Source organism: Macrobrachium nipponense, chromosome 2 (assembly GCF_015104395.2).
Source record: "Macrobrachium nipponense isolate FS-2020 chromosome 2, ASM1510439v2, whole genome shotgun sequence".
NCBI classification, from domain to species: Eukaryota; Metazoa; Arthropoda; class Malacostraca; order Decapoda; family Palaemonidae; genus Macrobrachium; species Macrobrachium nipponense.
Genome location: NC_087201.1, coordinates 155,859,180 through 155,875,471, shown reverse-complemented (window position 1 = coordinate 155,875,471; position 16,292 = coordinate 155,859,180). Strand labels below are relative to the sequence as shown.

At 35.4% G+C, this 16,292-nt stretch overlaps 1 protein-coding gene across 3 annotated transcripts in view; it reads left to right on the top strand.

The window, feature by feature from the left end:
* Positions 1-16,292, top strand: part of LOC135221059 (sulfhydryl oxidase 2-like) — a 92,509-nt gene that overhangs the window by 67,047 nt on the left and 9,170 nt on the right. Inside the window, exon 7 of one of the 3 annotated variants that reach the window (XM_064258803.1) lies at positions 7,954-12,318. The exons of 1 other annotated variant lie outside the window; for it this stretch is intronic. In XM_064258803.1, the coding sequence (XP_064114873.1) occupies positions 7,954-8,032 (79 nt within the window). In that variant the 3' untranslated portion in view covers positions 8,033-12,318. Of the gene's footprint in view, positions 1-1,914; positions 12,319-16,292 lie in introns of those variants that run through there. One more of the 3 variants, XM_064258804.1, reaches the window with a different exon arrangement.

Here is a 16,292-nt window from a genome sequence, read left to right as displayed (position 1 = left end):
CTACCTACCCAGGTCTTCAGTAATGCTGGTCCCGTTGCCAAGCACATGGGTACAATTGCTACCTGGGGTTCTTTGGTACCCCCAAGATACTGGTATTGGTCCTGGTAGGCCACCTATGCAGACTATTGGGGATGCATAGTGTAATCCCCCACGAATAGTCAACACTCCCATCTAAAAATGCTTATAACTGCCCATCTTGAAAGTTCAAATACCATCTTGAAAGTTCAAATAGCTTAACTGTTTTTGTATTATACCTTATTAAACTTTGAAATACTAATATTATTAATATCATTTCAAAGTCATCTTAAAAATTTTACTCTTAAAAATAATGTTTGTACATTTATACTTGTAACCCTTCCAGTCAAGAACAGAGAGAGAGAGTATTTTTCAATGAGCCACTCTCCCTTTTCGTCTATCAATCTATCTATCCATCTTTCACATTCAAAGTATCATTTGGCTCGAGAGAGAGATTTTTCAGTATCCTTAGTAGCTATTTTATTTGACCACCAAGTGGGCAACATTTTCTATCCTTCGCAGTCAATGTGTCCAGATGAATTAACAGTTAGATTACAACCCGACCTCTCCAAGCTTCCGATCAAACTGAGAATTATGTTTTCTTTTAAAATTTTACAACATTTGCTATAGAAATGCATAAATGTTGTAATTATAGCATGGAAAATTTGAAAAAATAATAACAAATAACATCATGATTATCTATAAAACTACAGTGAACACAAGTAAACATACCTATATGTATATTACATATGCAAAAAAAATCTAAAATCTAAACTTATCTCAGAGAGAGAGAGAGAGAGAGAGAGAGAGGAAGTACAAAGAACATAATCTAAATTAGATTTGGCCAGGTGCTAACCCCTCCACCCCTTTTTTTTTCTATGATGACAGTTATGCCTTCATCCCTCCCCCCTAAGTCTGATACAGCAAAAGATCAGGAATTGAAGTAAAATCTTACTATAATTCACAATATTTTCTTTAATGAATTCATATTTTTCAGTGTTTACATTAATATTAATATTTGAAAATTAGTAAATCATTTATTTATCATACAAAATAAATAAAACATACATATTACATATGCATAAAAATTCTCTTATCTCAGTAAGAGAGAGGGAACTGAGAAAGGAAGGGAGAAATAGAGAAATATTATATTTATTATTTAATATTGTTTACTCTCATTAAACTCTATATTAATATTTGAAAATTAGTACTGTAAATCATTAAACATAAAATGTATATGTATGTACAGTACAGTCTGTATTTAGTCACCAAAATAATATGAAAATACAATATTGCTCTATGAAAAAATCCAAGAAAGGGTGAGTTTTCCCGCGAATAATTTATATGTAGGTTCCATACAAAATTCAGCGATTCTAGGAGGTTTATTGTATATGTACTGTACATGGTTTCTTGCTAGCAGTGATACGTACCGTGATACTGCTGCTCCTATTGCTGACCACACAGGTGCAACCGCTACCCAGGGTTCTTCGGACCCCTGGTGTACCAGTCCCAGCGGCCCACCTATCCGGGCTGCTGGTTCTGTCCTCGTGCCACTTCTGGCCCAGCTCTGGTGCAGACCCTGTGCCAGTACCAGCCCCGGTGGCCTATCCACTAGGGTCTGCACGCTATCCCCCTCATATTTAGATGAACAATTCTACAGTATATAAATTTTGTGTTAATACCTGTGCTTTATGTTTTAAGAATTAAAGATGGGAAGTAAATGAATAAAAGAGTGGGTGATGTCACATGTAGTAGCCTTTATTTTGAAATTATGCGCGACATTGCATTCATTGATACGTACATGTATTCTCATAATGCAAATGAAATAGAACAAAACATCATTTTTATAGAAATTTTGTACCTAAATCCCCATTAATGTAATTCATTCATTTATTCCAGTGAGCTGTTCCCAGTTCCCTGATCAGCTTGATAGTGTGAAGACTGAAGTGCAACTGTACATATATTGTTATTGTAAAACAGTTTAACCAGACCACATAGTAGTCACAATTATAGAATCTAATAGGGTTGGCCCATGGGACTTACATGTTGAGCAAAGCACAAGTCACTAAGTTGGCAGTTCTTCCCAGAGAGAATTCAATTTAAAAAAAAAAAAATTCATTATTAGCATTTTGAACTGCCTAATGTTCTGAGATCTAATTCTGAGTCTTCAGATTCTTGAAATAATAAAAGCTATCACTCTTTTCATATTGCATAAACCATCATTTTCTTATACATCCAAAGTTGACAGTTTTTCAGAGGTGTACTTTTTACTTGTGTTAATGTAATTTTTGCATGAATGGTAGTCCTGTTGTTATAGCCTTTATAATTTTATTTATCCTAAATGTGTCTTGTCTTCACCTACATTCAAATTTTTGCTCTTCTACCATGTTTTCTTCCATCCCAAATCTCTTCATTGACTTTACTAAGGCATTACCTATTTTCTTCTCAATTAACTAATAAGCTGTCTCAACATTTGGTAATGGATTGTTGTTAACACTGTTGGTAATGGAATGTTTGGTTCACCTTTGCCACAAATACAAGTGGTGATTGTGTCCACTGTTCAGAGAAGTTGAAAATTTGTTTATTGCAAAAATGAATTGTCAAACAAAAATGTCTGGTTATAGGGAGGTATAAGTTTTGTTAAAAAACTAATACAAGGACCTATGGATTTGGTAAATATTATAAGCAGATTAAACAAAACTACTGTGATATTAATTATCTTAATTTTACTAGGCATATTTTGTAATGTTTTTAGTTACAATACATACACTAAACTTTGCCCTTTTCATAATATTTAGCCAGGTAAAGGATTCACTTAACACGATGTCAGTGTGAAATGTTTGCAAAATAATGGAGTCAGTCCTTTTTTTTTCTTCTTCTTCTTACTTTATGCAAGTTGTGCTTAGTAAGCAGGTATATTATAATTAAACCTTTCTTCTCATCTTCCATGAAATGTTTAACTGGAATGTGAAAGCCCTTTCATTCCACAGGAAGTTTTGAATTATCCTCAAAATAAGCTATCGGCATTTCTGCCAAGATTTTAAATGACTGTAAATGTCGTTTTTTACTAGTTGACTTCATGTGTACATAAGAAAATAACATAAGAAAATATTTTGTTCTCAAGCAGTTGCTGATATAGGTCAGTCATCAGTTTAGAGCATCCCTTTGGAAATATATCAGTAAAATAGTAATACAGTACATTCAAGTAATCAGTATGTTGCTTGTGCCAGACTTCCAAGTCCCAATCTAAGTTTCAGCAAGGCTTTCTTTTGTCTACTTTGAAAAATATTAAATAGATGGAAGAGAGATAGAGTTAAAGTAGACTTGAAAATATATTTCACATTATTTATTTATATAATATTATTTATATTTTTGTAAAGCCTTTAAAATTCATGTGTAGTTAGTTTTACTGTGACAGCATCTGTCTAGGAAGCATTAATGCTCTTGTATGAAATTAATGGTTTTTTAAAATATATACTAGTCACATTCTATTCATTATCCGGGAAGGCTTCATTAAAAAACTTCATACCTATGAGATGACCACATTCTGAGCTTTGGAAACAGTGCTCAGATGTTTGAGGACTAGGATAGAGCATTAACCCTTTAACTTTGGCCAAATATCTAGTAATAAGACCCACATACTTTGTACATTAACATTCATTTCCTGCCTCCACCACATCTGGCCTAGTAGAAGTTTTGTTTGATGCCTGTTCCACCACCCTTTGCATAGAATAAGAATTTTATTTCTTGAATTTAATGCAGTTCATTTCCAGAAGATAGATTTTTAATACCTATTCCTTTAAGCCAACTTTGAGAACTGTATTTGTAGCTCATTGGCCTGGTTAAACTAATTATATGATAACAATATGTATTCCTTTTGGAACTGCCAGCCTCCTCATGTTGCACAAGAAGATTTTTTTGCTTCCTCACAAGTTAATGCAGTATGGAAGATAGCTTAGAGATCAGTTATTACTCCAAACCACTGGGACCATAAAGTCACCCTGGTAGTACTTGTCAAGGAATCCTGGTCACTTTCTCCATTGGCTCGAGATCTTCATCTATGCCTTATCTTTTTCATCTTGTAAGCATTTCCACTGGTCAGCGTCCTGTCACTTACACTGATTTGTATCCTTGCACCTGAGCACCTAATCTCTCAGCTACTTTTTCATTCTCATCCTCCAGGTGAGAAGCCTTTTTCAGAATCTCATCATATTCTTTGTAAGGGCCCATGTCTGCTGTGCACAGATGTATGTGATTATGCACTCACAAATTTGTGTGTTTTACTACAGAGATGTTTTTTATTTACTGACAGTCCAGGCACCTCTTCATTTTACCCATCATGTTGCTACATTTATTTTTTTACTCTTCTCATGGTTCACTTATCATGTTGCTGCATTTATTTTTTACTATTCTCTTGGTTTAGTGGGTCAAGTAAAGTTATATCAGAATTGTCCTGAGAAAATGTATGAGTCTTCATGGAGGAATTAATGCTTTTCTACTTATAAAAAATAATTGTTTTACAACAAACCTATTACGTACTTATGATTGTCCCTTTGGTATGTCACAAAATCATTCCAGATTTTTATCAGTTGGATGTTTTTGCAAGGCTATGTATGTGGTTGGGAGGGGATTTGTAGCAGGCAGAGGAGAGTAAAGTTAATTGAGGGAGTAAGTTGAAGAAATGCAAGTGAGTACTAGTTTCTCTTTGTCAAACTCTTCCCCCTTCTATGTGAAGTAGTGAAGACATTCACTTAACCTTTGTATGGGAAACTGCTGTGAGGTTGACACAGGATTCTCTGAGCATATTGCTAAGCAGTATTCTTCTAGTTTACTTCCAAGACACAAGAACTGTCTGGGATTCTTTCCTTGTTCTTGCTTCTACCGTGGTATAGTTGTCCGTGCTCTTGACACCTTTGAACAGTCTTGCTCACTTCATTAGCTTTAGCCATTTGAGTAGGAGCAAAGTGGCGTCAGGTGATGCCTCAACTCATGATCCCACTCTCCCAAGATTTGTGCTGTTAGCCTGTGCTGTATTGACAATTTGCATGGGCTTTTGTATCTTAGCTACCTTTAAAAGGGTTGGGATTCTTCTTACTCTTGTTCATGAGTTTGTGGCAAATGCAGTTTCTGACAAAAGACTCGAGAATCTCTTGGTCTCCCCCTTTTGAGAATTTTTTAGAGCTTTGGCTTATAAGGTATGACTCCCCATGCTCTCTTCTTTTCTTCTACTTAGCCTTTAGCTTTTCCCATTTCTATATGGGGTCACTGTTTCTAGTCAGCCTTCTCCATCTTCCTCTGTCCTGTACATTTTGTTCTCTCCTTTTCTGTGGGAAGGGATTGATAAAGCTATTATCGGAATCTTATCTATAGGCCATCGCTTGGTTCTCTGTAGTTTTCCCAGAGTAACAGTTTAGATAAATCTCATTCTGGCTTGTGGCCCTTCAGTCTTGCATCCCTACACCAGATATTACAGTAGGTTACCAAGTCATTGCATTTCTGGGTAGATATTCAGTCTGCCAATAAGTTGATCAATTATCCTCCAACCTAAGGAGTGAGCCTCCTACTTGAATGGCAAGTTTGTATTCCCATAGGAATAAATCACAAATTTTTCAAGTACAGTAATTTGAATTTCACTTAGGTGTATGTACCAGAGCTTTTCATCATAATCCCACATTAGCTACTCCACATGGTTCTTGATGCCATAGGAAAAAGTGATTGATGATAGCAGACGAGTAAGGGGTTCTCCCAATCACCCACTTACTTTCTTACCAAGTTTAACATTTCTAGCTCACTGAGGTCAATTCCTACATAAAAAGCTTTGACTTGTAAACTTAAGAAATACACAAATTACTTAAAAAATTACATATAAATATCAGTATGGACATTTTTTTTCTTCCAAAGTCCCTCCATTATAAATATGTACTGCACTCGCGTACTGTGCGTGTGGATGGATCCCAGGGTCTTGGGCTACTACAGGAGTCATTATTTGTGTCTGTCTTTATAGCATGATCACCACTGTTGTGAAGTCCTTGGGTATTCATTATTGTGATCTTTTACTTCAAGAGTTAGGTTATTCCTTTTGCTATTTCTGCAAACTTCAATCTCGATGTTGACCTAGCATTCACAACAGGCACATGTTAGCAGTGGGACAGATGGACCCTTTTTGAGGGACATGTCCATCTATAAATTCAGATCTCCATCACCTTAACCATCCATTCTTACCTTGTTTGGCATTCTTTACAACATAATCTCCAGACTTAATTATACCTTTATGTTGTATCTAATAAATTGCACTCTAGTCTGTGGAAGTATGAATCTCCCAACTCCAGCATTCCCTAACAAGAATGATACATTAGCCGACATTCTAAAGAGCAAACAAATTACAAGCCTTCTAGACTTGCACATCAAGGTTTCTGTCTGAAAACAGTTTCCTGTGTCTTTGAAAAACACGAGTTATGATGTTTAAGGAGTATGAGGTAGATTCTAAAGGTCTCAATTAGCCATTCTGTAGGTTTTACTAGTCAGTAATTTCCTCAAAAAATTAGTTGGGCTGATTTTAAATATTGGGTTATAAAACTAGTTTAATTTTTTTTTATTCATAAATGTTTTACAGATATGTTAGTTCCTACCTCCCATCCCTACCATTTCTCACATTTCATAGATCAGACTTCATGAATACCGATTCTCATAGTTGTATTAAACCCATGGATCTGTCCACATCTGCAATATGTATACTGCCAACTGACTACCATTATTTTTCTTTAAGAGGGGCTGAAACTCTGGGACACTTTTGTGCTGAACAAAAGGGCCAATTACAAGTAGTATGTATGTAATAGGTTTGTATTCAAAAGTTAATTTTTCATAATTTAATGGGGTTCTATACTGTATATTTTATAGATTCACATTTGCTATATGAGTATTGCAATACAGAAATGACAAATCCTGCAATACCATATATCTATATATATGAGGAAACTATAAAACCATAAAACTTCATTTTAAAAGTTAATTACAGAACTGATATGTCATGTCTTATTCTTTGTGATATTAAAAATTATTGTTAAGGGAGAATTACAATTCACCTGGCTGAGAGTTATGATTTGCAGTTTACCCAGTACATAAAGGTTAATAACAAGTCATGTACTATATTGTATGAAGTAATTACAGGCCAGGCCAGGTATATAGTTATTCTTGTTCTTTGTGTATGGTTAAGCACAAAGGTTTAGGTTTATCACCTTTTAGAGCTTGTAAATATGCAGTAGCTATAGGTATGGTTTTTATTGTAGCATTCCAGATTGAACATTAGTTTTTGCAAGAACCCATGATTTTTAATAGTATAAATGGTTATGTATTATTAGCTGCTATCCTATTTGTAAAACTTGTTGTGAGAACCTTTAGCACAAGCAAAGACTATCTTTTATACATAACATGGGTCCACTGATTTCTTTTTCTTAAGCAAGTTTGCAATTTGATTCTCTCATTTTATAGAAAGTTTTACTATTTATATACAATGAACTGCTTCAGATTTAATGTTGGCCTGACAATCTTGTGAATATTATAACTTTTTCTACAACAATAAAGTAATAGTTCGCTTCTTTTTCGTAGTAAATTGCTTGTCAGCGATGGTGGTGGGATTATGTATTGTTTATTTTGCTTATTTATTTTTTCTTATTTGCAAGTTTATTTCTGGTAATCAAAGTAATGTTGCAATATGTAAGTACCTCACTGTTATAAAAGGTGTCATGAAGTGCTGTAAAATCAAATTGTGATTTATATAGTCATGAACTAGAGCCATCAACTTTTTATGATTATGTATTAGCACTGATGAATATTTAAATATCAGTGTACTTTATAAATAATGCTTCAGTAATGATCATCTAATACAGTAGGTTATGACTACTAGCATAAAACCAAAGTTTGTTTCTTGTACTTACACAGAAAATCAAGACCTTTATATCTAGGAGGTCAACCTCTTTTGCCAATTACGGATCCTTTCATCAAAGATAAATTCATTTAGTATGTTCTCACACAAGTTGGACATCAGCATCCTCTGCATCCGGCTACTAGGAAAACTTTATGAATAGGGGAATTTTTCAGGTCAGGGATAGTATACCAACATCATGAAATACAAGATGTATGTATTCAAGTGAAAAGTTGTTAGAATTTGTCTTTTGTCGTGAGAAGAGTATTACATATTGGCAAGGTCATTCCATGAATGTTCCACTAATTGTTTTGCTTGACAGAACACAGCTTTTTTTTTTACTTTTCTATGTTTCTTTAATTTAAAGAATTGTATAACTCTAGCTAAAGAGATTATTTGTTTAATAATTACTATTGGAAGATGATTAGAATATTGTAACATGTATACAGTAAAAGATTTCTCTGATATGAAGTTAGATAATGAATTTTAAAATTCATATAAAGCAAACAACATAAACTGTTATTGTTATTCAACAGTCATCTAGCAATCTGTCTTTTAATTAGGCTAGCTCTTGGCTTTACTGTATACAGCATATTCATAGTTTCCTACTGTGTTCTTCTTGACTGAAGAATTTTACCCTTCAAAGGCCCTTGACAGTGTTTCATGAAGTATTTGTATTTGGAATCTTTTAACATTTTTAAGATGAAATAAAACTCAGAGCTGTAAAGCTGCAATATTTCATATTGAAAAACTTAGGCAGTAGAGATGTACTAAATATGTAAAAAGAATATTAGACATTACAGAAGCCCCAATTTTCAAGGGAATTTTAAGATGTTTAAATGGAAAAACATCTTATAGGTGAAAATGAGATGAAAAACATCTTGGAGTGAAAATGAGATGTGATGATTTTTTGCTACTCTAGTTTGTGATAATAGCTGTCACAAATAGACTAGAAATTATCTCAGCCAAAGCTTACATTATTCAGGAATGCATTTGATAATAGACATCAGTTTTGTGTTGTACTGTTGGGCAGTATAACTAATTGACTGTATGTATATTAACTTTCAAACACCACCTTTGTGTATTTGCAGTGACTAACCTTTCGGCTAAGCCAAGTTCATATTCGTGGGTTAATTCTTACCCATAATTTATCTAGAGGCTTGCATTAAACACAGTGGCACCAATACTTAAAATTTATCTAGAGGCTTGCATTAAACACAGTGGCACCAATACTTAAAGAGTAAATATATTGATTTTTAAGTGCAATGGCCAGTGAGGCTGGAAGTTAAAAGCCCTTTTAACAATGGAGGAGGGTAGACCTTAACCATAAAGGAAACAACAGATATGTATGACAAAGAATGCAAGTAGGAAGAGTAGATGGAAAACAATCAGGGAACAAGCAAGCAGGAAGAGTGGATGGAAAAAAGTCAAGGAACAAATAAGCAGGAAGAGTGGATGGAAAAAAGTCAATATGGCTATGATCAATGGATTACAGATTTCCAGAGTAAACTGAAAAATTAGTGTGATGGATGAAACAGGCTGCTTAAAAAATATATCAAATCTCTCCATAGGCCTAATGGAAAAGTGAAAGACATGGCACCTTAGATAAGATACACAGTTGTAGAACTGGATCATTGCTTCAGTGAATTTCTGCAAATTCAACTATCAAGGAGGAGGAGAAAAGATGAAGCACTCCAATTTAAAATCAATATATTCCAAAGAGGAACATGCAGAACACCTGACTTTTTACGGGTGGGTTTAGCAAATGGAACTATATGAACTCTCTAAAATAAGTGTGTGGAGTAACATGAACACCCAAAGTATTCAAAGGAGAAAGCTTCAACTGTTTAAGTAGAAGAAAAATACGTAAATATTTAAAAAATATGACAAAAGATTGACTGGAGATGGTCACTGAAAAAAAAGGAGGGGGAAAAAAGTTCTTTAGACGAGAGAACAAATCCTGACTAGCGACTGTAAAGAATCCAAATGTTAGTCACCAACAGTAAAATGTAGGTAAATTAAAATTTAAAAATAAGTTTACAGAAGAACAATTAAAAGTTGAAAATAAGTTTACAGAAGAGCAATTTAAATTTTAAAATTTACAGAAGAACTAAGCACAGCCATATGCAGGAAGCTTGGCTGACAAACTCTCAGTATTTTTTGTCCAGATTGAAAGAAATGTCTTCTCTATAAAATCATACGAAAAACATGACCAAACATAGTGAACAAGAGCCCATAATTGTGATCAATAAGGTGAGAGCCGACATGTATTGTTTAAGAGAATGAGTTTGAATAATATTTTAAATATATTAGTAACAACAGAAATTAAATTGGTATGACAGTTGAAAGATTTATAGTGCAATTTACATGAGGAAAGAAAACTGTAGAATTCAATTATTTAAAAATAAATACATAAAAACTGCAAAAATGGCCCATTTTTTATGGAAATCCCTTGTGGAATTATCTGGAACAGAAACCTTACTAGCCTTTCAGTAAGCAAGAACCTTACCTTACAAACAGAGAATATTGGTGATGGCAAGGAATCGAAGAAAAGTAGAATACATTGGGAGCAGTAATGAACCGAAAAGTAAAGTAGGTGGTTATCTATCAAGGAATTCTGAAAGTAGAGGTAGCTGGATAAAATAAGAAATCTTGGCTGTAGATTGCTGCCTTCTCACTAGGAGAGCATGTAGGGGACCATGATATAAATCCATCAAGACAGAAGAATGGAGGCAAATTACAGACCAAAGTTTTTTTTTCCTTTCTTTTTTTAACTGGAAACCAAGTTTATAATAATGGAATTCCTCTCAGTATAAGGAAAGTGCAATGATCCCTAGCACCAAGTATCTACAGGAGAATTAGCTAAGAATGGCTTGAGTAAATACCCTCTCGACTTAAACTTCTAGACTGGGTTTAGAAGTTTTATAACAGGAGAGACATACCCGTATAACTGAAGTCAAAATCTTACCAATATCAGGAGCCACAAATTTAGAATTTCAGTTACCAAGCAACATTTACCCCAGGAAAATTGAGCGGAAAGGTTATTTTACCAGAACCACAGCAACATTCTTTAAGAATTCAAGAATAATTTGAATGCAAGTCTTTATTAATCATGTTAACATACTGAGGAGTGATCTTTAGAAAGCCAAAATTAATATTGCTAATATTTCTTCGCTCATTTTCTCATGAAAAAGGAAATTTAAAGTATCAGTTAAAGACCTATCATTAGATGTATTCAAGGTAGTATTTATTCATATTCTTCAGGTAAGGTATAATGATAAATTTCATGCTCATTTGAGAAAAGTATAATTATGTGCAATAAATATTTTGTACTAGATTTTTAAAGCAAAAGAGATTTAATATAATTCATGCCTTGTAAAGGTAAGTACGTATCATAAAAGTTTGTTGAAAAGTTGATAAATGCATCCTATTTAATAAAAACTATTTACTCTTACTGAACTTGGTCCATTTAAGTTGATCACATGGAAACTCATCAGATTTGTTACTCTCATTTCTATTTTGCTTTTTACATTTCCTTTTGGCCACACTATTAACATCAATAGAAACAATGCCTATGTATCATTTGCATTATCTTTCAGGTTTTTTTATTTTTTAATCTTACATGAAATAAGTTACTATTTCATAAATAGTAACCTACTAAATGTAGTGGCTGTTATGGAAAGATTATACTATGTAGTATTTTTCTTGATACATAATTGAGATATCCAACCGGACATATGACATATATGATGCATCATGCATGGCTTTCACAAATATTCAGACTTATGCTTTCCACTGCTTACTTAAGAGAATGCTTAAATGTCAATGGTAGTTTTTGCTTTAGTTCCCTTTGTTGCTTTCATTTGAGCTTAAATCACATCATTTGATAGTTTTGACATTAAAAGCTGTGTTGAATTCTAAAGATTATCCCATTGCATTTTGTGCCAAAAGTTATAAACATCGTCTCAAATAATTTTTGATAAAAGGCTGATTCTCAGACTGGGGCTGAAGTGAAGCTTTGAATACAAATTTCTCTCATATTTAGTAAATGGTTATTTATGAACTATTTAATAATTGTTTATTGTTTACTTACTGTATATTTTGTTCAGAGGTTTATGTGAGATTTTATACCAATAATTGTAAGATAGTATATTTGTGAAGTTTTAAGGTTTATAAAAAAAATAAGGACAATACATTCCAAAAAGTAGACTCATAATACTGTTCAGTATATTGAGGTGTGAAGCATTCCTTGAATGTATAGCTTTTAAGTTGCTCTTTCACCGTCCATGTAATTGTATAGTTATGACTATTGTATGTTTTGTATTCACTTCAATTTGCAATGTACTGTGATTGTGATATTGAAATATATAGTTATATTGTAATTGATTATTATTATCATTTTTTCTCTTGTCATTTGATGTACAGTATTTATTATTACCATCTCAAAATTTTGTGACATTAGTGATGCACAGTGTTTATTATTACGTTCTCAGAATTTTGTGACATTAGTAATTAAAATGACAAAATATTTATTCTGAATAAGGTTAAAGAATCATATCAGACAGGTTACATATTTCAGAAAATATATCAGGAAGTTTTATTGAAGGTCTTGATTTTCAAAGCATCAAGTTTTCAATATTTCAAGAAAAAGTGTATCAATAGAATTTTTGTAATAAGGCCATCTAACTTTGGTAAGTAGACACAATCCAGAGAGATGCATGTATCAAGCATGAGAACCATTGGTATTAAGTGAAATGAGATTAAAGAATTGAAATGAACTAGTACCCAAAGTACCCTTGGTCACTGATGAAGATCTGTGATGCATGATTTTGTTACTTTTTGAAATGAATTTCCCTAAGATAGTAATTACTGCTGCCTGTCAACAAACAGTTCCTTGTTTAAACTTAAGCCTTTTATTTAAAGAGCATTATCCACACATCTTAACTCCTAAGATCATGTGCTACATCTGCAGTTTTACAGAAATTGTTCAAGTGATGCCAATGAAGGCTTCCAAACTGTATCTTTAAATTTTCCCATGTACGAACATCAAAAATTGCTTTAAAGTAAGTTCTTGGTATTGAACTTTTTGGGGGACAAAAGTAAAATTACACATCAAGACATACAATGCAATGAAATACACACAAAATAAGAGAGAAAATTGGTACAATACCCAGAAAAAATACATAAAGTTTATTTGTTCCTAAATGAATACAAATCATTGCCTTGTAAGTTGGAAACTAATTTTTAAGTGGTAGGTCATCATCTGTCAAACTAAATGTAAGCTAAAACCCACTCAGAAATGACAAGATCCCAGCCAGATTATTGAATACAGGGAAGTAATGATTCCAATGGCACGATCCCAGCCAGATTATTGAGTACAGGGAAGTAGTGATTCAAGTAAGTTCCTACTCAGTGTGGCACAGGGATGCTGGAATACTATTAGGGCCTTGGCCTGAGTGAGGGAGTCTAATGCCTCACTCGAGTAAGGAAATGATCAGAGTACCATGTGCTACCGCTGTTAAAAGGAAGAGTGGAGGAATTACAGCTTACCCTCTGAAGCTATTTGTTATCAACATCCACACTGAATAATTCTACAGGAAGCTCCTAATGATCTGCTCTTCAATTCCATATCCCAGGTGATGAAAGATCCCTTCCAACGTCACTGGGACATTCTGGAGTTGTATGTTTTCTGCTGTTACATCTGATCTGCTTGTGATCAATTGAATGTTGGTTAAACTGCCCCAATTCTAAGGTGATTGGTTTCCAGATTTGCTGGTTGTCTCGGTTGAGGCACCCTAAGTGATTCTCCTGTGGCCCACTCTTCTTTGTCAGCTACATGTGCTGAGGCATCATCTTGTGATACAGTCCCTTCAGCTAGCTACATGCTTGGAGGTTATCCAGTAGCTTCTGCAAGAGAGGAGGCTTTTCTTGCTGGACTGTGCTGGAGATGTCAGTATTGGCTACCTGCAATTATCCTCCTCTAACATATACAGGAAAGTGGGGTATCTTCTTTAACTAATGTAGAAGGGGTCTTTTGGTCAGAGTTCTAGCCAGCAAATCGCTGACTGTTTCGATTCCCTAGCTTAGGGACTTGGTATTGACACAGGCAAGATATTTATGTCTAGTGTGAATGATAAGGTAAGATCTGAGAAGGATCTGGCATCTTGGGCCAGTTGAGCTGCATAATCAAGCATCCAGTCTTAGAGCATTGCCCTTTATGATGCAACTTCTCCACTCCCCTTTAATGAGGTTGGGAGATGTAAACTCATTAGTATTCATTTTAACTAGATTGAGCTACTTGGATCACCTTTTGTCAAGTCACACTTGGTTCTCCAAGGGTTTTCTCTTTTGAGCGAGATCCCAAACACTTCTTGAGCGAGATTCCGAACACTTCTTGCTCAGGCTAAGGCTCTATTGCTCGGACATCCCTTGCTCCGTTCTTGAGATGCGTTGTAACCCGAAACTCGTCGTAAGCCAGAACATCATCAAAAATCCTAAGAAAACCTTACTTTTAATGCTTTGGGTGCAATAAAAACTATGTAAACTGCATTCTTATTGTATTTTTCATAAAAAAAACCCTTCAAATAATTATTATTTTGCATTTCTGGTGTCATATTTCTTGTGCCAGATCAGCGTTGTAGGCGTCATAACCCTGGAAATAATGTCTGATGAATATAATTGAAAAGCGTCTTAACCTCGGAACGTCATAAGCCGAACCTGTCGTAACCCGGGGACTGCCTGTACGTACATATTTTCGCCCTTTTAACGTTAGGACGAGACATGTATTCATCCGAAATTTATGATTATGCTTTGGAAAAATGAGGCGAACATCGGAGGTTTGTCCTTTGTTTCTTCTGGTAATTCCTCTTTTCCTTCCTCCTTTTGCTACCTATTGGACGAAGATAGAAGGTGTTTAAGGGATCTCCTCTCATTTCGGAGAGCGGTGCTCTTGGATGTGAGAGGAAGTATCCTTATTACTTTAAGTCATATTTTTTTTCATTTCGTGTTGGTCCTTTACATATGGAATTACTATTCAGCGCCAGCAGGACCGGTCGCAAGATTTACTAACAAGGTAGTTCGGCAGTAACTGCTTGTCCGATGGTCGGGAGTCCCGCCCAACTGGAGGTAAACATATTACTTTGCTTTAGGCCCAGGAACAGAGTGAGGGGTGGCATAAGGTGGGACTATATGTAAAGGACCTAAGGTTTGTATAGTTAGGAAAAATACAATTTGCTTTCAAAAATTGTGATTTGTTCCGACAAGTTATACAAACCAACGGTCCTTTATAGAAGGAAGACTCACTTATTGGTGGGAAGAATCTGAGTCTTGTGAACAGACTGGTGTTCGCCCAACCTGGGTTCCCTCCCTGGTTGTAAGAGCAAAGGGGGAACCCTACCTCGGTCCAACTGATCAGAGTGTGCACTGGAAGATCAGTGGTTAAACCTCTGGACCAATTCATAAGAGGGAGGCAAGTGTACCTCTTATGAATAGCAAGCAAGAACTAAAGTCCTAAGTAAAAAGCCAAATATAGTGTATTGGGTTTGTTTCTTACTGGTGTCCGCTTCCCCCCTTGCTAGGGAAGGGACGGATAAACGCTTCTATCTCTAATGAAAGGGACAGAATGGAGCTCAGTTACCTAGCTTAACTGCATTGTCATCCTGTCCAGTGTTGTGATGACTGCTACCCTCTGCCCGCAGGGAGAGGGAAGAAAAGAGGAGGAAGAGGAGCCAGTCACACTCATTCACTCTCCATTCATGCGATATCACAAGGACAAGATGCTACCTTGTCCAGTAAAGGAGCTGGGTAAGCTACACAACTTGTTGAGCAGCCCCCACGGGTCCCAAGGAAAAAGTGTCCAAGGACCTAAATGCAATAACCAAAGATAGAAGGAGGTTAAGCTGGTCTGGTTGGACCACACCCCTGCCTTCAGCACCTGTGCGACGGACAAGTTCTTGCAGAATGCAAGGATTGGACCAATGCCTCTAACTTTGTGGGCTCTCGGACGAAAGGTACTGGTGTCGGCACTCCTGTCTGAATTGTACGCTTTCCTGATTACCTCACGAAGCTAGAAAGAACAGTGTTCTTGGACACTTCTTTCTTGGTCACCCTGGTGCTAACGAAGAGGCGTCGACACTCGGGCCTGAGGTGTCGAGTTTTCTTTAGATAGCACCGTAGTACCCTCACAGGACAAAGCAGCATCTCTTCCGCATCATTACCGGTGAAGTCCTCTAGGGAGGGGATCGTGAAGGACTCAAACCTGGCGTCAGGGGCCGAAGGGTTCTGAGTCTTCGCTACGATGTCCAGGAGAGTTTAACATCGAAGGAAAGACCGTGAAGCTCTCCTACTCTCTTCGCCA